This window comes from Bos grunniens, chromosome X (assembly GCF_055505025.1).
Source record: "Bos grunniens cultivar Pamir isolate PY7600 chromosome X, Bosgru_T2T1.0, whole genome shotgun sequence".
Taxonomy (NCBI): domain Eukaryota; kingdom Metazoa; phylum Chordata; class Mammalia; order Artiodactyla; family Bovidae; genus Bos; species Bos grunniens.
The window spans coordinates 16,139,040-16,164,574 of NC_141194.1; the positions used below are offsets into that span (position 1 = coordinate 16,139,040).

General features: G+C 42.2%; 2 protein-coding genes across 3 annotated transcripts in view; one reads left to right on the forward strand and one right to left on the reverse strand.

Annotated features, from left to right (window-relative positions):
• Nucleotides 1-1,654: 1,654 nt before the first annotated feature.
• Nucleotides 1,655-24,552, forward strand: PDHA1 (pyruvate dehydrogenase E1 subunit alpha 1). The gene is made up of 11 exons (XM_086387405.1): nucleotides 1,655-1,802; nucleotides 14,313-14,372; nucleotides 14,955-15,128; nucleotides 15,901-16,027; nucleotides 16,716-16,807; nucleotides 17,653-17,745; nucleotides 18,542-18,697; nucleotides 18,910-18,981; nucleotides 19,787-19,854; nucleotides 21,002-21,110; nucleotides 21,500-24,552. Exons 1-11 carry the CDS (start codon nucleotides 1,746-1,748, stop codon nucleotides 21,662-21,664), a joined length of 1,173 nt encoding a protein of 390 aa, XP_086243531.1. The 5' UTR covers nucleotides 1,655-1,745; the 3' UTR covers nucleotides 21,665-24,552.
• The window catches only part of MAP3K15 (mitogen-activated protein kinase kinase kinase 15), a 146,018-nt gene continuing 143,403 nt past the window's right edge, over nucleotides 22,921-25,535 (reverse strand). For both annotated transcript variants that reach the window (XM_086387404.1, XM_086387402.1), the window contains 3 exons: nucleotides 24,370-24,470; nucleotides 24,215-24,291; nucleotides 22,921-23,618 (listed from right to left, as the gene is read on the reverse strand). In XM_086387404.1, coding sequence (XP_086243530.1) covers nucleotides 23,531-23,618; nucleotides 24,215-24,291; nucleotides 24,370-24,470 — 266 coding nt within the window. In that variant the 3' untranslated portion in view covers nucleotides 22,921-23,530. The remainder of the gene's footprint in view (nucleotides 23,619-24,214; nucleotides 24,292-24,369; nucleotides 24,471-25,535) is intronic.

Consider the following 25,535-nt stretch of genomic DNA (forward strand, 5'->3'; position numbering starts at 1 on the left):
GCAGGAAACTGGGTTCATAAAATTTTCACCCAAAAACGCCTAATGGTACCTGGCATCAGTTTTGTCAGTTTTCCCAGAGGACAAAATTCCTCACTCTGATCTTCATCCTGAATTCCTTTTAGGGTATAATTTAGGTCAGTGACTGCAGTGGCTCACAACTGGATTCCAGTAAGACTGGATGGTGGGCAACAATCTTTGTTTTACAAACTCCTCCCTTTAGGTCTTAACTTTGACCAAGGTTTGAGAGGCGTTTTGTGACCAATGTGGCCCACAACACTAGGAATGCTCATCCCCAGGTCAGGCCAGGATTTCTTTGATAGGACCCTGCATGTGCTATTAGTGGACTAGGCCCTTCTGACAGTAGCCCCCAGCCTCTGGATGGCCTGTCTTGCTGGTCTGTTACAGTCAGGAAATGATTCCCTCTCTTCGCATAGCTAGAGTTCTGCTATTACCATCATTGATCTTAGAGAGCTATCTATTGGATGAGTGGTTTCAAGTCAGTTATTGTTGTTTTTATCAGAGGCACAGTCACACATCTGGTAATTCAAGAAACAATCATGTCGTCAAATAGGCAGGATATGAACAGTATAGCTAGTGAGACTAGTAAGGTCTTAAGCAAGTATTTAAGGTGAGAACTTCTGGTACGTGTGGCTCCATGTCTCCTCAGGCCCTGTGACTTGGTCTGTTCTGTACCAGTCTATATCTTTAAAGGAAATGATCTATTGGCATTGTATGTGAATTTCACCAAAGATGTATGTACATCCCAGGGTGCGTGGTGGGTCATGGTGATCCGTTGCAGGATTGAGAGATTCATGTTATCTTTTAAGGAGTTTCCATGGCTGGCACTAGAAGAAGAATTGATCCTTCTAGTTGAGTAGGTGTTTCTGCCATTGGGTCAGATCAGTGCATAGGGCAGATTCACAGTGCACACAGGAGAGAAAAAGTGTTGAAAGTTTTCTTGTCTTGCTTTAAAATATGAATTTATCAGACCCTAGCTCAGACAGACCCAGAAGCCTTTTACAACTATTGTACGATTTCTTACAGACAATTTCGCAGCAGAACCATCTATAGAAACCAGATGTTTTGTCTTTTTGCCCTTACCCAGCTATTAATCTTGGAAAGTATGGTTAGATAGCATCATCAACTCAGTGGACATGAATCTGAGCTAATTGGAGAGATACTGAAAGACAGGGGAGCCTGGCTTGCTGCGGTCCTGAGTTAGCAAAGAGTAGGACGGGACTTAGCGACTGATCAACAAGGCTATTAATCTTCATCATTCCGTGTGTTGAGCGAAGGCTGTTAAGTTGCAGCACGGACAGGATTGGATGCCCAGTAACATTGGCTTTGCCCGGTATCCATCGGGCGTGGCTTAAGCTGGGTAGGAAAACTAGTTCCAAACCCCGCCCCTCGTCCGCCTCAAAGTGTGGCCCCACTTTCCCACGCAGGCGCCCTGGGGTCTACGGCGCCTCATCCATCGGCGGCGTAGTGACGCGAGTATTGCTCAGCCGTGTCCTCTGGCTCTGACACCCAGTGGCCGGCCGTCGTTCCCTCGGGTGGGCGGGGCACACCCTGGGAACCGTCCTGGTTGGCTTGCGGCCGGGCGCGGCGCATGACGTGTCTCTGTCGCGTCGCGCACCCATTAAGTGTAAACGTCAGCTCAGGGCACCTGAAGGAGACTTGGACGCACCTGGGCCGCACTCCTGGGCTCGTTGAAGGTTCGCAGCTGCAGCCACTGCCTGCGCTCCATGAGGAAGATGCTCGCCGCCGTCTCTCGCGTGTTGTCGGGCGTCGCCCAGAAGCCGGTGAGGCGGAGTGGATGACCCGGGGTGGGCGCGAGACTGGAGGACTGCAGAGGGCAGGGCGCGTGGGCTCAGTGGGCTGGCGGGCCGGGCCTCGTGCAGCCGCGGGCCTTTGTTCAGTTTCCACGTCTTGCGCTGTACCCCTGGTCGCAAGAGTAGCTATGGTTCGGCCTCTGGCGCCGACCAGGGGGAGGGGGCGGTTTACAAGGTCCGCGTGGCGGCCAGCCGCGGCGGCCGATGTCGGACTAATCGAATCGCTCCGGAAGGGCGCGATCGTTTACTACAGTCAGAAAAGGAGGCACTTGGGTTTCCTTGAGTGTACAGTTGACTACCTCTTACCGGCCCATTCCTTTTAAATCTTCGTAACTTTGTTCCTCTTGACCGGGAGTCCGGAGACTGAGTGGCCCCGCTCAGTCAGAAGTTTCACCATTTGCTTATCCTGTGACCTTGGGCGAGAGTTTTTTGGTTTTGTCCTTTCTGAAACAGGTCGGTGCTCAGTTTGCTTATCTCTGAAACGGAGTTGAGAGTACTTACCCCGTGGGGTGGCTGTGAGGCTTAAAAGATTGACAAGTATGCAGACCTTTCCCTATAGCGCTTGTTACATAGTAGTTGCTGTCTGTTACATATTGTTACTGAGTGCCCAGTTTGGTATACATTCATTAATCACCAGTGCTGGTCCCTGGAGGATTCACGCAGGGTTAGTGTCCCCAGAAACACGCCTCCTACCGTTTCGTCTTCCTCAACCTTGAGCTTTTCTTGGCAGTCAGTTCAGGAGCCCTCAAGCCGAACCTAGAGGGAGACGCTCTGTCCCTTGCACACCTGTTCTTAGGGTAAAAGTAGCTGAAGGAAACAGCCTTGGTGCTTGGGAGGGTGGGGTTAGAGGTTATTTGTGGCTCCAGGGTTTAGATATGCCTAGACTAAGCTTTGGAGCATTTTGACCTCTAGGCACTGGGGGTAGTGTTACTTGGTATAACTTCAGACAAGACTTGGAATTCCTGCTCTAGTAACTTCACGCAAGACTTTGTGGCAACTCTGCTTGGTATGGGCAGGGAGTTTGAAAAGGTAGAAAGTGTACCCCTCTAGGAATGCTATTGACTGGCAAATACAAAGCTTGTAATGGATTAATCCTTATTAGCATGTAAGGGGAGAAGGCAATGGCACCCCACTCCAGTACTCTTGCCTGGAAAATCCCATGGACGGAGGAGCCTGGTGGGCTGCAGTCCATGGGGTAGCTACCAGTCGGACACGACTGAGCGACTTCACTTTCATTTTCACTTTCATGCATTGGAGAAGGAAAGGGCAACCTACTCCAGTGTTCTTGCCTGGAGAATCCCAGGGACAGAGGAGCCTGGTGGGCTGCCATCTATGGGGTCGCACAGAGTCGGACATGACTGAAGTGACTTAGCAGCAGCAGCAGCATGTAAGGTGAAGGACAGCCACGTTCTGCTGTTCTTTATTTCTCCCTGTACACATGACATACCCAACATTTATTGAGCTCTTCATGTGTGCTGGGCCCTTGGCTAGTTAATGTCCATAGCATCAATTTTTAGTTGAATGTAGGTAACAGAAACATGTTTTCAACATGATAGAGGTATGTAATGTAATGCATGTATATTTGCATATAACATAATGCAGACCTAGTCCTGTATTACATTAAATTTAAAGGATTACATTAAAAAAAGTAAAACTTTGATTGAATCGGTGATGTTCTACAGGAAAAGAAAATTCGTGAGTTTTCAAATTACTGTCACCTCTGTGTCCCTAAGAGCAGAGAGAAGTCATTGTTGAAAATCAGAGCCTCATTCCCTCAACTGTCGGAAGTACTCCTGATTGTTTTTGTTTTCCAGCAATATGTTGGCATGAAAGGCAAATGGCGCTTCATCTTCACCTCAATAAAACTTTGGCCTTTTCAAAAATCATATAATACAGCTCAAATCAAACAAATCAGATTTGGCTTACAATGATGTGCTAGTAGGATAAAAATGGAGTATACCTTTATTTAGTCAGAAATTCTAATTGAGAGAAAAGGTTATTATGGCAGAAATGGATTACTGTAAGTAAGTGCAGAGCATTTCTCTTTTAAGTAAAAATAATTAAAATTTTTTTTGTTGAGGATGAGAGACAGTGAAGGAGTTATGCTTCTTTGAGCTGCCCTTCTCTTTGGCTATTTTGCATGGTTTTTTTTTTTTTTTTTTTTTTTTTGGCTGCCTGCCCTTGTGCCCTTAAGTGTACTAAGGCCTAGACACAAATATTTTAAGAATTTTATATTAACCCTGGATTGTGGGTGAGCTGAAATTTTGTTTAATAGCTCCCACTCCCTGCAACAAAGCAAGTCAGCTAACTAGCATTTCTATAAACAGTAGTAATCATGAAAGGTTCCCAGAGTGCTCAGTGCATTTTGGGCTCTTGGGTCCAGTGTGCTCATTCATCTATCAGGTTTCAGATGTGTTAGCACAGGCTACTTAGAGAGTTCAGTGTTTGGTTTAAAATCATCACAGACATTCTGTTCTATTCATTTTAATGCTACAAAGATCATTGTTAGGTGAAGGAAAAAACACTTAAAACTCTTAGGTCACGGACTAGACAAGTTTCTTGTTCCATGAACCAGTGTGGCAGATTCCCAGTATTCTGGGTTTAACACTTAAGTCAGCACATCGGACGTGAGTCCTATCAAGACAGCTTGTTACTCAAGCATAAGTGACTCAAACACATTTAAGGAACTTATTGTTTAACAAAATCATTGTATGAAGTAGTAGTAATAAACAAAGTAGTAATTTAATTCATTGCCTCCTTTCAGCCAATCCACCAGAACTTTCAGAAACTGAATGCTTGCACCTGCTACAGAAAGTTGAGTCTTTAAAATGAAAGCAGAGCGTCCACTGTAACTGAAGTTACTTAAGGTGCTTAAGTACCTGTGATTTCATCTTTGAATGAGGTTGAGTTTTCAGAGTGCTTATTTCAGTGTTGTGCTAATTTCTGCTGTACAGCAAATTGACTAAGTTATACACATATATCGGAGAAGGCAATGGCACCCCACTCCAGTACTCTTGCCTGGAAAATCACATAGATGGAGGAGCCTGGTGGGCTGCAGTCCATGGGGTCACTAAGAGTCAGACATGACTGAGCAATTTCACTTTCACTTTTCACTTTCCTGCATTGGAGAAGGAAATGGCAACCCACTCCAGTGTTCTTGCCTGGAGAATCCCAGGGATGGGGGAGCCTGGTGGGCTGCCATCTCTGGGGTCACACAGAGTCGGACACAACTGAAGCGACTTAGCAGCAGCAGCCGCAGCAGCATACACATGTATACATACTTTAAAAATATTCTTTTCTAGTATGGTTTATCCCAGGAGATTGAGTATTGTTCCCTGTGCTATAAAGTAGGACCTTGTTGTTCATCCAGTCTAAATGTCTTAGTTTGCATTTACTAATCTCAGACTTCCCAGCCCATCTCTCTCACTCCCACTGGCAATCACAGTCTGTTCTCTGTGCCTGTGAGTTTATTTTGCTTTGTAGATAGGTTCATTTGTGCCATATTTTAGATTGCACATATAAATGAAAGCATATGGGGTTTGTCTTTTTTTTCTGATTTACTGCACTTACTTTGATAATCTCTTGTTGCATCCATGTTGCTGCAAATGGCATTATTTTGTTCTTTTTTATGGCTGACTAGTATTCCACTCTCTGTATGTACCACATCTGTATCCATTCATCTATTGATGAACTTTTAAATTGATTCCACTGCTTGGCTCTTGCTATGAATATAGGGGTGCACGCATCTTTTTGAATTATAATTTTTTCCAGGTATATGCCCAGCAGTAGTATTGCTAGATCATATGAAAGTGAAAGTTGCTCAGTTGTGTCTGACTCTTTGCAACTGCATGGACTGTGCAGTCCATGGAATTCTCCAGGCCAGAAAACTGGAGTGGGTTAGCTGTTCCCTTCTCCAGGAGATCTTCCCAACCCAGGGATCGAACCCAGGTCTCCCACATTGCAGGTGAATTCTTTACTGCTGAGCCACTGGGAGGGTAGATCATATAGTTCTATTTTTACTTTTCGGAGGAACCTCCATGTTTTCCACAGTGGCTGCAGCAGTGTAGGGGCGTTCTCTTGTCTCTACACCCTCAGCAGCATTTGTAGGTTTTCTAGTGATGGCTGTTCTGACCGGTGTGATGTGGTACTTCATTGTACCTTGTTGTTTTGATTTGCATGTCTCTAAAAATGAGTGATGTTGAGCACCCTTTCATGTGCCTACTGGCTATCTGTATGTCTTCCTTAGAGAAATGTCTGTTAAGGTCTTTTGCCTGCTTTTCAATGGGGTTGTTTTGTTGTTGTTGTATGAGCTGCTTGTATCTGTTGGAAATGAAGCCCTTGTTGGTTGCATCATTTGCAAATACTTTCTCCCATCCCTTAGGTCTTTTTTATGGTCTCCTTTGCTGTGTAAAAGCTTGTAAGTTTGAATAGGTCCCATTTGTTTATTTTTGTTTTTGTTTCTATTGCCTTGGGAGAGAGACCTAAGAAAACATTGGTACGATTTATGGTTAGAATGTTTTACAATTTATGTCAGAATGTTTGGCTTATGCTGTCTTTCCAGAGTTTTATGTTGGCATGTCTTATGTTTAAGTCTCTCTCTTTTAAGTTTTAATTTATTTATTTAGTTTTGGCTGCGCTGGGTCTTCCTTGCTATGCCTGGGCTTTCTCTGTTGCTGTGAGTGGGGGCTAGTTTGGTTTCAGTTCGCACGCACCTCATCACGGTGGCTTCTCTTGTCGTGGAACACAGGCTAAGATGTGCGGGCTTCAGTGCTCGCTTTCCAGCCTCTAGAGCACAGGCTCAGTAGTTGTGGTGCACGGGCTTAGCTGCCCCACAGCATGTGGAATCTTCCCGGACCTGGGTTGAATCTGTGTTCCCTGCCATGGCAGGCGGATTCTTAACCACGGGACCACCAAGGAAGCCCACGTTTAAGTCCTTTAAGACATTTTGACTTTATTTTTATGCATGGTGTGAGGGTGTGTTCTAATTGCATTGATTTGCATGCAGCTGTCCAACTTTTCCAGCACCACTTGCTGAAGAGACTGTTTTGGTCCTGTTTTATATTCTTGCCTCCTTTGTCAAAGATGAATCGACCATAGGTGTGTTGGTCTGTTTCTGGGTTCTCTGTTCTCTTCCATTGATCTGTATGTCTGTTTTTGTGCCAATACTATACTGTTTTGATTACTATAGCTGGGAGAGTTAAATGTCCTGCTCTGGTTCCCCCCTGCCTGCTTAGGATTGCTTTGGTAATACTGGGTCTTTAATGGTTCCCTATAAATTTTTGGATTTGTTGTTCTAGTTCTGTGAAAAATGCCATAGGTAATTTGATAGACATCACATTACAGTAGATTACTTTTTGTCGTATGGCCAGTTTAGTAATAGTAATTCCTCCATTTCAGGGGCATGGGATAGTCTTTCATTTCTTTGAATTATCTTCAGTTCCCTTTATTAGTGTTTTATAGTGGTCAGTGTATCTTTCACCTCCTTGGTCAGGTTTGGTGTTCAATTGCTCAGTTGTGTCCGACTCTTTGAGACCCCATGGACTGCAGCACGGCAGGCTTCCCTGTTCTTCACTACCTCCTAGAGTTTGCTCAGACTCATGTCCATTGAGTCAATGATGCCATCCAAGCATCTCATCCTCTCTCATGCCCTTCTCCTCATGCCCTCGATCTTTCCCAGCATCAGGGTCATTTCCAGTGAGTCGGCTCTTGGCATCAGGGGGCCAAAGTATGGGAGCTTCAGTACTTCCAGTGAATACTCAGGGTTGATTTCCTTTAGGATTGACTGGTTTGAGCTCCTTGCTATCCAAGGGACTCTCAGGAGTCTTCTCCAGCATCACAGTTTGAAAGCATCAGTTCTTCAGCACTCAGCCTTCTTTATGGTCCAACTCTCTCATCCATACATGACTACTGGAAAACCATAGCTGTGACTAGACAGAACGTTGTTGGCAAAGTAACGTCTCTACTTTTTAATATGCCATCTAGGTTTGTCATTGCTTTTCTTCCAAGAAGCAGCGTCTTTTAATCTCGTGACTGCAGTTACTGTCCACAGTGATTTTGGAGCCCGAGAATATAAAGTCTGTCACCATTTGCATTGTTTCCCTATCTATTTGCCACGAGGTGATGGGACCGGATGCCATGATCTTAACTTTTTTGAATCTTGAGTTTTAAGCCAACTTTTTCACTCTCCTCTTTCACCTTCATCAAGAGGCTTAAAGTTCCTTTTCCCTTTCTGCCATTAAGGTGGTGTCATCTGCATATCCGAGGTTGTTGATATGTCTCCCTTGTGATTCATCCAGCTGGGCATTTTGCATGATGTACTTTGCATCTAAGGTAAATAAGTAGGGTAACAATAAACAGTCTTGACTCCCAGTTTTGAACCAGTTCGTTGTTCCATGTCCAGTTCTAACTGTTGCTTCTTGACCTCTTGACATACAGAGTTCTCAGGAGGCAGGTAAGGTGGTCTGGTATTCCCATCTCTCTTAAGAATTTTCCACAGTTTGTTTTGATCCACACAGTCGAAGGCTTTAGCGTAGTCAATGAAGCAGAAGTTGTTTTTCTGAAATTTCCTTGCTTTATGTTCCAACAAAGAAGATCTTTTTTGTACAGTTCTTCTGTGTATTCTTGCCACCTCTTCTTATCTTCTGCTTCTGTTAGGTCCATACCATTTCTGTCCTTTATTGTGCCCCTCTTTGCAGGAAATGTTCCCTTGGTATCTCTGATGTTCTTGAAGAGATCTCTAATCTTTCCCATCTGTTTTCCTCTATTTATATGCATTGTTCACTTAAGAAGGCTTTCTTATCTCTCCTTGCTATTCTTTGGAACTCTGCATTCAGATGGGTATAACTTTCCTTTTCTCTTTTGCCTTTCGCTTCTGTTCTTTTCTCAGCTATTTGTAAGCCCTCCTCAGACAACTATTTTGGCTTTTTGCATTTCTTTTTCTTGAGTATGGTTTTGATCACTGCCTTCTGTACAGTGTTACGAATCTCCATCCATAGTTCTTCAGGCACACTATCAAATCTAATCCCTTGAATCTCTTTGTCACTTCCACTGTATAATTATAAGGGATTTGATTTAGGTCATACCTGAATGGCCTAGTGGTTTTCCCTACTTTCTTCAATTTAAGTCAGAATTTTGCAATAAGGAGTTCATGATCTGAGCCACAGACAGCTCCTGTTCTTGTTTTTGCTGCCTGTATAGAGTGTCTCCATCTTTGGCTGCAAAGAATATAATCAATCTGATTTTGGTATTGACCATTTGGTGATGTCCATGTGTAGAGTCTTCTCTTGTGTTGTTGGAAAAGGGTGTTTGCTATGACCAGTGCATTCTCTTGGCAAAACTCTGTTAGCCTTTGCCCTGCTTCATTTTGTGTTCCAAAGCCAAACTTGTGCAAAGCCAAACTCCAGGTATCTCTTGACTTCCTACTTTTGCATTCCAGTCTCCTATGATAAAAAGGACATCTTTTTTTTGGGTGTTAGTTCTAGAAAGTCTTGTAGGTCTTCATAGGTTTATTCCTTGGAAGTTTAGTTTTTAAGAGATACTGTTATTATTTTTATATTCTCTTTCTGATATTTCATTTTTAGTGTAAAGAAATGGAACATATTTCTGCATGTTAGTCTTGTATCTGCCTACCTTGCTGAATTTATCATTTATTAGTTTTTGTGTGGAGTCTTTGGGGTTTTCTATATATAGTAGCATGTCATTTGCATATAATGACCGTTTTATCTCTTCCCTTTCAATTTGGATACCTTTATTTCTTGCTCTTGTTTGATTGCTGTGGCTAGAATTTCCAATACTACATTGAAGAGAAGTGGTGAGAGTGACCATCCTTGTCTTGTTCCAGATTTTAGCAGGAAGGCTTTCAACTTTTCACCATTCAGTATTAATGTTGGCTATTAATAAATAGCTTTTACTATTTTGAAATATGTTCCCTGTATACCCACTTTGATAAGAGTTTTTATCCTGAATGGATGTTGAATTTTTAAAAAATTGTTTAATTGGTGGAAAATTGCTTTATAGTATGTTGGTTTCTGCTGTACAACAGTGTGAATCAGTCATATATATCTCCCTTCCCTCCCTCCCCTCCTTGTATCCCACCCCTTTAGGTCATCATAGAGAGCCAGGCTGGGCTCCCCATGTTACTTACAATTTCCCTCTATTTTACACATGATTGTGTATATACTTCAGTGCCCCTTTCTTAAATTTGTCCCACCTTCACCTTCCCCCACTGTGCCCATGAGTCAGTTCTCTACAGGCTTCATCAGTACCATTTTTCTAGATTTCATGTATATGGAGTAATATACGATACTTGTTTTTGCTTTCTGACTTACTACTTCACTCTGTCTAAGAGGCTCTGGAGGGGTTGAATTTTGTTGGGTGCTTTTTCTGCATCTATTGAGATGATCATGTGGTGTCTGACTTTTATTAATGTGGTGTATTACGTTGGTTGCATATGTTGAGCCGTCCTTATGAGCCTGGAGTTCACCACTTGGTGATGGTGTATGCTTTTTTTTATGTTGTTGGATTTGGTTTGCTAATCAGTTGAGAATTTTTGTGTCTATATTCATCAGTGATACTGGCCTGTACTTTTTGATGATATCTTTGTATGGTTTTGGTAGCAGGGTGATGGTGGCTTCCTAGAATGTGCTTGGAGGTGTTCCTTCCTCTTCAGTCTTTTGGAAGAGTTTGAGAAAATTCCCAAGTTTCTCAATTTGTGTGTGTGTGTGTGTGTGTGTGTGGCAGAAGTTTTATTACATTGAAAAAGGACAGAGAAAGTTTCTGACAGAGACACATAGACATCAGAAGGGGGGACAGAGAGTGCCCTTTCTTGATAGTCTTAGCAGGGCCTTATATACTTTCACCAGACCCACTCCCACATAAGATTGGTAGAAAGTTCCTATTACGAGGAGAAACATGTTCTTGAGCAAGATACATTGTTGTTATATAATCATTAGTACAATGATTAATTTTTATTGTTTTAACTTGGTTTAATTACTATTTTGCCTTACATCTGTAACTGTATAACGGGGTTTATTTCTAGCTGTCTGAAAGCTTTTAGGTTACAAATGATTGTTCATGCCCCTTCATGTCCCTTGAGCAAGATGTGTTGTTTTGTTGTGTAATCATTAGCTCTGGGCTGAAGGAAAGTTAGACTTCAAGATTGTTGTCATAACAACTCAGAGTTTAAGAAAAAAATGTCTTATGTGACTAAGTAAGTGAAGTGGCTCAGTTGTGTCCAACTCTGACCCCATGGACTGTAGCCCACCAGGCTCCTCCGTCCATGGGATTTTCCAGGCAAGAGTACTGGAGTGGGGTGCCATTGCCTTCTCCATAAGATCTTCCCCACCCAGGGATCAAACCTGGGTCTCCCATGTTGTAGGCAGACACTTTACCATCCGAGCCACCAGGGAAGTCTCTTATGTGACTAAGACAAAGCAATGTAGAAAAAATGGTTTGTTCTTTTCTCCTCCTTGAAAGCCCTGGATCCCTTCCTCCTTGAGGGCCCCAGACTCCTTATCAACCTACCTAAGAATTAGCTCTCTCATCCCCCGCCTTTTTCTTTTAGGAGAATTATGTTGCCAAGGGAAAGGGGTGGCATTCTCATTTCATAACTTCTTCGAGCTGGTAAGGGAGGCAGACAGACCCTAAACTGTTGAGGCAACATATTCTCCTAACGCTCATATTGAGGATTTCTGATCCAGGGGTCCCAAGTAATAGTTGGAGGAGGCTGTAGAAATTGTAGGGGCATGAACAATCTTTTGTAACCTAAAAGCTTTCAGACAGCTAGAAATAAACCCCATTATACAGTTACGGATATAAGGCAAAATAGTCATTAAAACCAAGTTAAAACATAATAAAAATTAAAAGTCACATTATGTCCATAGTTAAGGTATAATGTGTTATACCAGTCCATAGAATTGTTAGATGTCATCTGATCAAGAAGAGGCATCACATATGATTGCTGTTGGTGAAGGTATTCGCAGAGTTGAACAAAGTCCTTTCCTTGAAGCAGAGGAATCCACCATGTGAAGCCTTTCACTGATGAGGAGGTTGAAAAGCTGAAAGTTTGTCTTGAAGATCCCAGACAAGCCCTCAAGTTGATAGCTTATGGTGAACAGTGTGTCAGATTAGTGATCTCCAAAGAAGATTTAGCTTCAGGATTAGGGACCAGGCTTCATTATTCAGAGCTTTTGTGTGGCAGAAATTTTATCACAGTGAAAAAGGAGAGAGAAAGCTTCTGACATAGACATCAGAAGGGGACAGAGAGTGCCCCCCCAAGTTTCTCATTTTTTTTTTCACTTATTCTTAGGTATTTTAATGAACTGTCTTTACCCCTGACTTGTCTGAAGCATTTATTTCTAGCATTTTCACTTCTTCTAGCAATGTCATTGTCTTTGTTGACTTTATTGGATTGTGGTATACTGATGGGTGTAGAGATAAGTAGGTAATAGCTTTCTGCTTTCTGGCTTGTACACTTAGCAGATCAACTTTATCCCTTCTCACCAAGATCAAGTCCAGTGTGTGAACATATCAAAAGTGCTTTTGTGGGATCTGAAGGATGAGCTTCAATTCTGCATGAGAAGTGTTTGTTTACATATATGTGATGTGGCAGAATATGTGATGTGGCAGAATGTGGCTAAAACAGTACTGATTAAATGTTTGTGATCTAACCTGGACCTTAGCCATCACATAGAGTACTTTTGCTGTGAGCAGAGTGAAAGAATGAAAAGGAAACACTTCTCCCAGCTTGCCCCTGCCCTCAAGCATTGACAGCCCCTTGAACATCAAGAAGGGACCACTGGGACTTCTCTTGCAGTGGTGTGGGTTTGAGGAGGCAGCTCACGGGGGTGAGGTAACAGACCTTTGAGCCAGATTTGCTAGGTTTGTACCCCAGCCCCAACATTTAAGTGCTCTATGGCTTTGGGCAACTCAGTTCAGTTCAGTTGCTCAGTTGTGTCTGACTCTTTGTGACCCCATGAACTGCAGCACTCCAGGCTTCCCTGTCCATCATCAATTCCTGGAGTTTACTCAAATTCATGTCCATTGAGTCGGTGATGCCATCCAACCATCTCATCCTCTGCCGTCCCCTTCTCCTCCCGCCTTCACTCTTTCCCAGCATCAGGGTCTTTTCTAGTGAGTCAGTTCTTCGTATCAGATGGCCAAAGGATTGGAGTTTCAGCTTCAGCGTCAGTCCTTCCAATGAATATTCAGGACTGATTTCCTTTAGGATGGACTGGTCGGATCTCCTTGCATTCCAAGGGACTCAGCATGGGATTCATCAGTACAGAGAGAAAGCTTCAGTGAAAACTCATTGCAGGTCCCACCCCTCAACTCAGATGCCCTTCTAAACCTCAGACCCATGTAGCAATGGGAATTGAGGTTAAAACACAGATGCCACTAATGTGCATACTAAATGACATGAGTCAATGACAGCAGCTCCGAGACCTGTTTTGAGTCCAAGCAGTGGTCCAAGTCGCACATAGGTCACATTGCTTGATCTAGCAAGAGATCAACCTCAGAACAAGGCATTTTTGACAGAATTTCACCCACTGAAAAAACAGGTGGCTAATCTGTTTTTTCCCCAGTAATAAACGAGGATTATTTATTATTTAAAAAGGGGGGTGGAGTTACTGTTTAGAGAACATCTTCTTTCTGGTGCTTCAGGAGGAGCCTCTGTCTGTTCAAATCATAAAACATCCCTCAGATCTTTTGTTTTCTTAAGTCAGAAAATGCTGCGTATCTTTACTTTTCTCTTATACCTTTCTTGCTAAAAGGGCTTCCGTGGTCGCTCAGTCAGTAAAGAATCTGCCTGGGTTTGATCCCTGGGTTGGGAAGATCCCCTGGAGAAGGGAACAGCTACCCACTGCAGTATTCTGGCCTGAAGAATTCCATGGACAGAGGAGCCTGGCAGGCTACAGTCCATGGGGTTGCAAAGAGTCCGATACGACTGAGCGATTTTCACTTTTCTCACTAAGGTGTTTATCTAATGCTTTGAGTAGTTTAAAATATTTTTCTTATAGTACTCTTATACAGAAGTGATTTTCCTGAGACAGGAATTGAAACATAGATTTATCTGAAGAACAATTCTGAAAGTAAAGCTTTAGCTTGCCCAATATATCTAGTTATGACTAAGAATAGCATAAATAAACACATCCCACAGATCATCTAGTCTCTTCAAGTTTGCCATTAGCCTTATATTTTCACTAATTTCTTTGACAACAAAGTGGCAAACTAGATGGGTTTGGGTTTTCTCCCTTTCTCTTTCTGCTGTTTGCCTTCAGATGTGGGTACAATCGTGTTTCATTGGCCAAAGCATTTTGGAAGAAAGGATCCCAACACAGTGACCAGAATGGAAGATAAAGCCCATGAATGTTTAGGGCTCTTGAGTTCTAGGACTCCATCCTGATAACCAATTAGTAAGAATAATAACTCAAAAAAAGCAGTAAAAAGTACTGATATACTTTTGTATTTTGATCTTTCAAGGCAAGCAGAGTGCTGGTGGCATCTCGTCATTTTGCAAATGATGCTACTTTTGAAATTAAGGTAAGAGGTGTTTTGCTTTCTGTTGAAATTTTTTCCACAGGTAGACACTGATGTGTAGTTTCACCTTTGTGATAGGGCATTTTGATAATCATGCTTTTTCACCATCTTATTACAAGTGTTCTAGAATCAAAGATGCAGAGGAGTTCAGCAAAAATTAGAATTTACTCCTTTTATGTAGCAGCTTATTGGTAGTTTGGAAAGGGAGCACAAGCTAAAAAAAATTACAGACCTACTCTAAGATTTAAAATGTAATTGGGTAAAAAGTTTGAATAATAATATTCTTAGAATGATTCTTTGAAAGTTTGTCTTTGAACCTATAACTCAGTTGACCTAGAGGTTTTCAATGAAAGTCATCTTAGAAAGATTTCCTTCTTCCAAAACCCCATTTCATTGCACAGTGAGTTTTAAGAAGGAATCAGAAGCAATATGCAGCATTTCCGATATGCTTGTCTGCTGGTGTTCAAATTAAAAAACAGTAAAGTTTGTAAATATTTAAGTTAACTATTTTGAGTTACATCTTAGAATGGGTTAGCAGTGTTTACACTGTAGTGACTGAGGGATAATTGTCTGATTTAATTTCAGAAATGTGATCTTCACCGGCTGGAAGAGGGCCCTCCTGTCACTACAGTGCTTACCAGGGAGGATGGGCTCAAATACTACAGGATGATGCAGACCGTTCGCCGAATGGAGTTAAAAGCAGATCAGCTGTATAAACAGAAAATTATTCGTGGTTTCTGTCACTTGTGTGATGGTCAGGTGAGTGGTAGTTTTGTAAGAAAGCTATGTTACTTTGGAATTTAAGTATAGTGTGTGTTTTTTGGCTGTTACCCTACCTTATTTGTCTGAAGGATTTGAGGCTGGTATTTTAGAATAAAAATGAAAATGTGGAGACGTGCTAGGATGCTTATGTTACAGAATTTAGTCGTGTATCACACTGCTGATTTCCTATTCCACTATGGCATTATGATCACCTGCACTGGATATACTTTGGAGAAAAGGGTTTTTGTTTTGTGGGTTTAGGACAAGGTTTACAAAACCAAATGCCTACCAGGGACCAATCAGGTAGAATAAATGAGTGAAGGCTGCCAGTTACATGAAGAATTGAGAATGGTGACAGGAATTGGTGGTGAACTGGAACAGATAGGTCCCACCTGCAGGATAAGTCATAACGATACCAGCCAGTTGGTGCCATGTGGAAATACGGGGCTAATGCTTCCTGTTATTTGTCTTTGAAAGAAGACAGAAGTCTCCATTTTCAAGTGAAATTCCCCCAATATTTTGATGTAGACATCTGATGCAGGATTTTCTCAAGTCACCGTACAGGCTTAAGAGAAACAGCATATCTGTGGATTGCCACAGTTTATGGCTGTGGCTTTGTCTTTACCCTTTACTCTTTTCTGGTGAAAAAGGAACTATTTGTCGTGCTTATGAATGTGTTCTAGGTCAAATGTTTCATAATAGTCAAGGAAGCCTGTTAACTAGAAACGTGTACTGTATTGCCTCACTGACGCATCTTCCGTGAATGCAGGAAGCTTGTTGTGTAGGCCTGGAGGCCGGCATCAACCCCACAGACCATCTGATCACAGCGTACCGGGCTCATGGCTTTACCTTTACTCGTGGACTCTCTGTCCGGGAGATCCTTGCAGAGCTTACAGGTTTGCTATTAATTTACAAAAAACAGGGAATTGAGTGAATTAAGTTTTCAGATCTCCAATAAAGATGCTGTTTATAAGTTAACATTAAAACTTTTTAATTAAAACCTTTTTGATGTTTTTTTAAAAAAATGCTGAGAAACCAGGGGGGAAAAAACCTCTCCCTTTGGGTGCTCTGGTAGTGCTTTTGAGTAAACTGACCATTTTTGAGGTTATCTGGCCTCTTGGGTAAAAAGGTCAGCTCCATAAAATCAGAGTAGTGTATATCACTCAAGCATGCCAACAGAAATCTAGCAGCCAGAGAAAGTAAATTGAGTGTAAGTATTTCATTGTGTAGAAATGAAATTGTAGGCATCTTCTTAATAGTCCCTTTGTCCCCCTTGACTTGTACACCAATGTAGGAGAAATTGGAAAATGTTTTTAATGGGCCAAAAAAAGTCTAGAGTACCACGCTAACATCTAAAGAAAACTTGGTGATTTGAGAGCTGGAAAGGTTTATGGGACTGGTCTAACCTTTATTATAAAAGGGCCAGGAGACCAGGAGGACTATATATGTACTTTGAGGGACATGTGGTTATATAGTTGAGTTGGTCTCTTGATATCTAATGGTCAAGTCAGCGCAAATACTCACAGTGTGGTTTTGTTTTATATGTTTGTTTGATATGTCACATTGGTGTGCTGCCATGTATAGGACGAAGAGGTGGTTGTGCTAAAGGAAAAGGAGGATCAATGCATATGTATGCCAAGAATTTCTACGGAGGCAATGGCATCGTGGGAGCTCAGGTAGCTGAGGACTGGGATTGTGTCATTTCCTGGGTTGGGCCCTGGCCCACATCTTTGCAATATTTTGTACCCCAGAGGATATGTCTCTGACGTACTTGGGGGGCATGATGTGTTTTAAATGACCTGTTGCTTTCATACTCTATTATTTGACCATTTAATAGAGTTAGACAATAATTTAAAGATTTTCCTTTTTAGGCATTTGCTATGTTTTACAAGTAAGCAAGAGCCTCTAGCAATATAGCTATACCTTTGTCTTTTAATTGATATTTAAGTACCTTAATTGTTTGGTCACATCCTCTTGGCCACAGCCCTCTCCCTGCTGTAGATAGTGCTGGCACTGGTACCAGATCAGGAGAGGCAAGAGGTCAGGATCTTAAGGACCTAGTTTGAATCTAAAGCCAGCTTCTGTGGTTGTGCCATCCTCCTCGTTCTCATCAGTTAGTAAATAATGAACAAGTAGACGTATAAAATCATATCTAGATTGTTAAGTTTACTTTCTAATATATTAAGGTTTTAGCATCTGGGGTTTTGTTGTTTGAGGTATTGTTTCTAACCCTTGGTTTGCTGGGGGTTGCTTTTAGAATTGATAGTTGAAACTTTGAATGCAGAAATGTTATTGCTTAAGGGTTGAAATAGAATACAATAATACAATAGCAGTTACTTGTGTTACTTTGCCAGTTTACAATTTTAGGGGTGGGGTAAGCCGAGATAGGGTTGGGTAGGGAAGAGTTTGTAGGGACCATGTCATTTCTATCTCATTTTCTGGTCAGGAGCTAACGTTCATAGCATAAATTTCTTCCCTTGTGGATTTCTGTGGTTCCTTTCTTGCTTGTCCTTAATATTAGGTGCCCCTGGGAGCTGGGATTGCTCTGGCCTGTAAGTATAATGGAAAAGACGAGGTCTGTTTGACTTTGTACGGCGATGGCGCTGCTAATCAGGTGAGTAAGTGCCTCTTAACTTTGCAGTAGTGTCCAAAGTGTTGAATATTCATAGTTCAGTTTGTGGCGAAGCATTGTATTGATTACTAGTTGAAATGGCCATTTATATGGCAGGCTAAAATTTGGTTTTGTGGCCACATTAGAGATTTGCATCTTGGCATTGTTTCACAAGTGATTTGTATGAGTGTGCACCTAAGCGGATGCTCACCTTTGTTCTATGTCAGTGCTCCACAGACTCTGTAGTGAAGGAACGGTTTACATTGTAATCCCTTGCAAACCAACTCCTAAACCAGTACTGTGATATGCACTCATTCTCTTGAATGCCAAGGCATTTTCAGACTCCTCTCATGGTTTTTGAGCCCTGACTCTTCCTCCCTTTCTGTCACGGTCTGAGTGATCACCAGTCTGTGGCCGACACTCTGTGAGGCCTTGCTCTGGATGCTGATTCTCAGACACTGGTTATCCAGAGGGTCTCATAGGATTTATAATCGAGCATAAAAACCCCAAACTAGGTAGCTGCAGTCCATTCTACATGTTGGGCTTTCCCCAGTGTGCTCTGTACTGCTGTCTCAGCCCCAGAAAGAAGCAAGCAGAAGTACTGGGTTTGTCACTTCCTCAGGTGCACCACCCCCCTCACACACACACTTCTTTGCCTCAGAATCTGGGTTGTAGGCAAGGCATTTCATCTTTTATGAGAGCTTTCTCTTGCTGGGTAGAGCAGTGGCTTTTGGGGATGATGACGTTGAGAAAAAAACAGCACAATGAAACCACTTGAACTTTTTATTTGTACTTCCAGGGTCAGATATTCGAAGCTTACAATATGGCAGCTTTGTGGAAATTGCCTTGTATTTTCATCTGTGAGAATAACCGCTATGGGATGGGAACATCTGTGGAAAGAGCAGCAGCCAGCACTGATTACTACAAGAGAGGCGACTTTATTCCTGGGCTGAGGGTAAGGACGCCTGTGGTAGAGCTGGGGCAGCACTCTTGGCCGATGTCTCACATCAAAGGAAGGGTTCTGTTTTCTTAGTGGATGAACAGGTCATAGGAAAAGAAAACTATCTTAGGCACTTGGAGTTAAGCTCTGCCCTTTTTATCTTTGAACTTTTATGAAGTATAGTTGATTTACAACGTTGTGTTTAAATCTTTCCTACTTATTGACAGGTAGATGGAATGGATATCCTGTGTGTCCGGGAGGCCACAAAATTTGCAGCTGCCTATTGTAGATCTGGAAAGGTAAGATTTTTTTGGCCTCTAAGCTAGAGATTTCTAATGGCATTTATCTGTCTTAAAGTTGAAATAAGTGTCCATTGTGGCAATTTAGAGGTAGCTGCTAATTGAGATGTATAAGATAGAAGCAGGATCCACTTGAGTCAGTCGGGTCCCTTTATAAATAACATGGTCTTGATAGCTCACATCCTAGGAAACATTCCATGTTTCCCCCGTTTGGGGTAAATCTTTTCTTCCAGTGTTCCCTCAGCATTCTGCCTCTGTCTTTGTTGTGACAATCTATTTTGCCTTCCAGTTCATTATGTGCCTCCACACCCACCCACCCCACCTTAATGATAAGCCCCTTGAGTGAAGAGATTAGAGACTCCCACAGTGCCCCGCACAGAACTGTGCTTATATAATAAGCATTCAGTATAAGTTTGTTTTCTATAAATTAATATGTTTAAATTATGTAGTCTTATTGTTTTAGTCCTAAGGATCTTGACCTTTCCAGTTACAGCAGTGGAAGGAGAAGGAAACAGTGAGATTGGCCTAAAAAGAGGCTTCCCTGCTATTTGAACTGGTGGAAGGATGTTCTTCTCCCTAAATCACTGTTCCACAACCCAGAAAACAGACCCCTAAGATAATAAGTCCCTCTTAAAAATAGGGAAGATGAAAGATGCTGTAAATAGGTATTAGAAATGAGAAGAGATAACTGAATCAGTCAACTAAGAAGAAATTCTTGACAACTCAGATCTGATCAGAGTAGTTGACAGGGTGTATATTTGAGGCCATGCCCATCTCACCTAACCTCCATTGGGTTCTGTTTTAGGGGCCTATACTGATGGAGCTGCAGACTTACCGTTACCATGGACACAGCATGAGTGATCCTGGAGTGAGGTAGGGTAAAGGAAAAACTGAGTGTGGTGTTCAAAGTAGATGGGCTTAGAGTGGTACTACTTACATGAAAAAGCAAAAGCATTTCAAAATTTACTTTTGAATCCAGACACCAGTTGGCTTCATGCATTGATTTAGTAGTTTAGTCTGAGCCTGAAAACAGTGCTTTATAATAAGTTGGTTCCAATTTAGAAAGCATTCTGGAAACTTTTACACTATGTATTGTGTACATTTTAACATGAGTACCAATTAAAAAAACAATTGTAGGAAGGAATTGTGAGGAATTATTTAGGAATTACCTAAAGCAGGTCTGATGGTAACAGTAGTATACTTGGGAGCATTTATGTTTTGTAGGCATTACCTCACATGCTCCCAGGGCACATTCCTCCATTTGAAAATGTTCTTCTGGCTGGTATGGTGCAAGACCAAGTAGCAGAAGGGATATTCCATGTGTTGAAATAGATGAGTTAAAAAAAATAGTGATAAAAGTCCTAACTCCAGCATGAAATGCTGTAGTCCTGGAGTGTGGCATAATTAAAAAGCAGATTTAGTTAAAGTAAGCCGTAAGAAGTCTTTAAGAGTGTAGGCTAAAGGTCTAAGGGAAAATGTTATAAAGAACTGCTTTTATGGGAAAAAGCACTTTGTGTAATTCTGCTGTTTAAAAAACAATGATAGAGCCTTTGCTTTTAGTATTATTTCAGATAATGTAGGACAAGGATCAACTATACATTCAAGAATTGGAAAACCTCCTCTCCAGGTTTTTGCCAGCATAAAGGAGAAAGGAAGGGCACAATTTTTTCCTGGTTAGCATTCTCCTGCCTCCAAGGTTACAGCTATCACCCCAGAAAACCATCTCCCCCTGTCTTCACCCACTTAAAGAGCCCCCATCACTACCTTCATGCCCTACATCTAGATTAAAGAAGCAGATAGCAACTGGGCTCCTGTTGTCAGAATGCCAGAGAAGCCCAGCGAATTGCCACTGTAGAGTTTAGACAGAGCAGCTCTTACAGAATGTTAGGATGCGTTCTTGTATTTTGAAGTATAATTCTGCCCTTCCTACGGAGATGTAAGTATTGATATGCTGCTGTGTTTCACAGACTGTGTGCTCTACTAGAACTGTTCTTACTTGTCACTCTGGTTCCCTCCCCAGTTACCGTACCCGAGAAGAGATTCAGGAAGTTAGAAGTAAGAGTGACCCTATCATGCTCCTCAAGGACAGGATGGTGAACAGCAATCTCGCCAGTGTTGAAGAACTAAAGGTACACTTACTCTAAGGGTTTTCACAGTTGCCGCTCTCAAATTTTGAGCAGCTTTTCTCTACACAAAAATGCTGCCACTCTCAGGTGAACTAGGTAAGGGAAAGTACACACTGAATTCTCATAGGGCATTCATCCGTCATATTGGTGAAGCTCTTAAACTCAAACAGCGCAGTTCTTCTTTCCTGTAAATACACTTGAGGTTTTTAAATGTTCCCTCGCCAGGGTGTATGTTTCTGTCTCTACTTCAGAATAGTTCTTTCTAGATCGTTGTTACTTTTACCATAATAGCACCTTAAGTATACTTCTAGTACTAGTAGAAGAGTTGAACTACTTGGTACCTAAGAGGTGTATCTTCTAAAAAATCTCTTGAACTGTAATCTGATTTTTAGGAAATTGATGTGGAAGTGAGAAAAGAAATTGAGGATGCTGCTCAGTTTGCTACTGCTGATCCTGAACCACCTTTGGAAGAACTCGGCTATCACATTTACTGCAACGATCCACCTTTTGAAGTCCGGGGTGCAAACCAGTGGATCAAGTTTAAGTCCATCAGTTAAGGCGAGATACACACACCTTTAGTGGGTTATTTGGCAGCAACTGTAAGGAATGCTTTGTGTTCTCAACTTTGTCAAGGAGGAAAACCCATAGAGAGAAAGCGCTGTAGATTGAGATAGTGTTTGCATGTGGTTTGTACAGTGTTGCATTAAGAGAGGGGATTGCACAGATAAGGTTATTTTAGTTATATAGGTCTAAAATAGGTATAGTTTGCTTAACCCTCCAAATTATTTCTTTAAAATACTTCTATTTGATTTCATTGTATACTAGTTTTAACACTTCCCTTGCAGCTCAGCTGGTAAAGAATCTGCCTGCAATGTAGGAGATCCCGGTTCGATTCCTGGGTTGGGAAGATCCCCTGGAGAAGGGATAGGCTACCCACTCCAGTATTCTTGGGCTTCCCTTGTGGCTCAGCTGTTAAAGAATCTGCCTGCAATGCAGGAGACCTGGGTTCAATCCCTGGATTGGGAAGATCCCCTGGAGAATTCCATGGACTGTATAGTCCATGGGGTCGCAAAGAGTTGGACACGAGTGAGCAACTTTGATTTTAACTTTACTAAAAGGAAAAACAATTCCTTGTATGCCTGTCCAACTCTGCCGCCACCTTGTGGGAGGATCAGTGTCCTGTCCCTTGCAGTGCCCAATAGCTTACCTCAGTTCAGTTCAGTCACTCAGTTGTGTCCGACTCTTCGCGACCCCATGAATTGCAGCACGCCAGGCCTCCCTGTCCTCACCAACTCCCGGAGTTCACCGAAACCCATGTCCCTCGAGTCGGTGATGCCATCCAGCCATCTCATCCTCTGTCGTCCCCTTCTCCTCCTGCCCCCAATCCCTCCCAGCATCTGAGTCTTTTCCAATGAGTCAACTCTTCGCATGAGGTGGCCAAAGTACTGGAGTTTCAGCTTTAGCATCATTCCTTCCAAAGAACACCCAGGACTGATCTCCTTTAGAATGGACTGGTTGGATCGCCTTGCAGTCTAAGGGACTCTCAAGACTCTTCTCCAACACCACAGTTCAAAAGCATCAATTCTTCGGTCCTCAGCTTTCTTCACAGTCCAAGTCCCACATCCACACATGACTACTGGAAAAACCATAGCCTTGACTAGATGGACCTTTGTTGGCAAAATAACGTCTCTGCTTTTGAATATGCTATCTAGGTTGGTCATAACTTTCCTTCCAAGGAGTAAGCGTCTTTTAATTAACAGCTTACCTAGTGTACCCTAATGTGCACACACGCCCCTGTTAGTGTGCACGTCGGTGCTGAAGCCTGTTCACACTGAACCATCATGTCTCATTAATAAAACACAATTATTTATTATAACTTGGCAGGGGTGGAAGGACAATTCTACTTCATTTCAAAGGCCAAATAAGTTAGTTTTCTCCATTTATACATTCAATATAAATATGAAGCTATTTTCTTAACAGTTTTCTATTTACATTCATATCAAACATTATTAAATACAAGGCATAGTCTTATCGATTTTATCTTTTTCTAATTTTAAGTGCAATTCCAGTTAATGTATGGAATGTATAATTGAAATAGTGATTCCGAGCCTTTTTGTTAAACACCTATTGTTCAACCTTTCCAGCAAATGTTTGAAGTTAAAGAATCCCACAATACTTTGGGATGTCAAGACCAAGTTTTACAATCACAGTTCTCAAAATACATACAGTTCTACTCACCTTTAAAACATGTTGAGAAATATTAACATTTTTTCCATAATTCTTTAAGAACTTGAAGTTCTAAATTTGTTCAGTGAACAGTGGTGTTTTCCTTGTGGAATCGCAGCAGGATTGGTGTGTATGTAACAGAAGCTTTAACAAAGATGTCAGCTCTGGGCTCCCTCTATTTCCTGCGTGGCTGATTATTAAGCCTCATCTTGGGTTGCTGGCGCCCCCTGAGCCCGTCTTCTGTACTGGGAGACTGCAGTCCAGAGCCTGCAGAGAAGACCACCGCTACGAAACAAACAGAAGTCTTCTTTAGAGTGAGTCGTAAGGAAAGATGACTTCAAAGCAATACCACACAATACTTCTTTAGGAGCCCTTATGGCAAAAGCTATAGTATGTACTTCTAGACTTGTTTTGCTGGCTAGTCTTAAAAATGCAGTCCCTAACTTAAAAACTAAAATAGGGATATGTTCCCTTCACATATGGAAGTGAAATTTCTACCCCAGCACGAGTGGGATGTGGCCTTAGAGGTATGTACAGGAGTGCCAGGGCACCTGTGCAAAGTAGGCTATTAAAGATGACCAGTGGAGGAGAATCAAAGGGTTTGAGTGCTGTCAGCTCCTGTCTTTGCTCATTCCACTCCCAGCCTGGCAGTCTGTTGACTTTGCTTACTGGGCCTTTAGCTTCTGCTCCCTCTCAGCTTTTCCCCAGCTTCACCCTTGGAAACTCCAGAGTTTGGAGTGCGGTTGGGTAGTTTTTGTTTCCTGACTAGGGGAAAGGGGGAAAGCTACCAGCACTTTCTTTTCTACTGCTTTTATGTAAAAGCCTAACTACACCCAAAAAGCCATTTTCTGTTACACAAAATGTTTTGAGGCTATTCTTACCGTAGTCTAAGGTACCTTAGGTCTTCCTTAGTGATATCATTAAGAATATCAGACAGTGTGTAACCCTCTTCAAGAATCTGAAACAAAGATGACATACATCAAGAGCTAAGCAGCTTTGTAATAACAGCCTAGGAATGGTTTGGTTCTCAGCTTACCTTTTCAATTGTTCTCGTATCCGCTCCTTGCAGTTGCAACCAATCGACAAGCTCTTTATCTGTTCGCTGCTCCTGAGACCCAGGAGGGGATACTGAGTTCTCTGTAATGATTAGAAATGTGTTATGTTGTATACTGATGTGTAACAGTAAAAGATGGATGAAATAAACTATTCCAGAATGTAATTGTGCTGTGAAAAGGAAATGGATTAAGCTTGGCTCAGCTACACACTACATAAGAGTCCACAGTCCTTGGCATCACTTTATAGAGATTAAAGGTGTCATACATAAATAGTTAGTTTGGGGTTGGGTACATTATCTACCACTTTAAATGTGTTTTACCATCTTTAAAATGCCTTTTCTAAGGAATCATTTCCCTTAAGTACACTGGAATTCAAATGAGGAGATAGGTTTCAATACTGAGTTTCGCTTCACAGCTTATCCACCCCACATTCCAAGAGGCAGCTGGAGCCCTTGTGTTCAGTTGCTCAGTCGTGTCTGACTCTTTGTGACCCCATGAATCGCAGCACGCCAGGCCTCCCTGTCCATCACCAACTCCCGGAGTTCACTCCAACTCACGTCCATCTAGTTGGTGATGCCATCCAGCCATCTCATCCTCTGCCGTCCCCTTCTCCTCCTGCCCCCAATCCCTCCCAGCATCAGAGTCTTTTCCAATGAGTCAACTCTTCGCATGAGGTGGCCAAAGTACTGGAGTTTCAGCTTTAGCATCATTCCTTCCAAAGAAATCCCAGGGCTGATCTCCTTCAGAATGGACTGGTTGGATCTCCTTGCAGTCCAAGAGCCCTTGTGTAAGTGGCACCAATTGCTTAAGGCTGGTTGACTGAGGTATACCTTAGTCAGTAAACCACCCTTTTTAGGTATGCAATGCTGAGAACTTTGCTAAGCACAGATGAGGAACCACCACTACAGTCAAGATAGAGAAATTTCTCTATCAGCCCAAAAGTTCTTGGGGCCTTCTATAATCAGTCCTCCCCCACCCATTCTGATTTCTTTTCTGTCCCTATAGTTTTGCTTTAACAGAGTATCGTATAAATGTTCAACATTTATGGAATCGTAACATGTAGGCTTCTTTGCAATTCATCTGCTTTTGAATGTAGTGGTAGTTCCTTTTTATTACTGATGAGTATTCCGGAATCTACTGGAGTACT

Bases quoted from the DNA above. Each gene is read 5' to 3' on its own strand.
- PDHA1 (XM_086387405.1), top strand. From the start codon at position 1,746: ATGAGGAAGATGCTCGCCGCCGTCTCTCGCGTGTTGTCGGGCGTCGCC. The intron at 1,803-14,312 runs GTGAGGCGGAGT...TGATCTTTCAAG, and splicing joins CGGGCGTCGCCCAGAAGCCG to GCAAGCAGAGTGCTGGTGGC. The intron at 19,855-21,001 runs GTAGGGTAAAGG...TTCCCTCCCCAG, and splicing joins ATGAGTGATCCTGGAGTGAG to TTACCGTACCCGAGAAGAGA.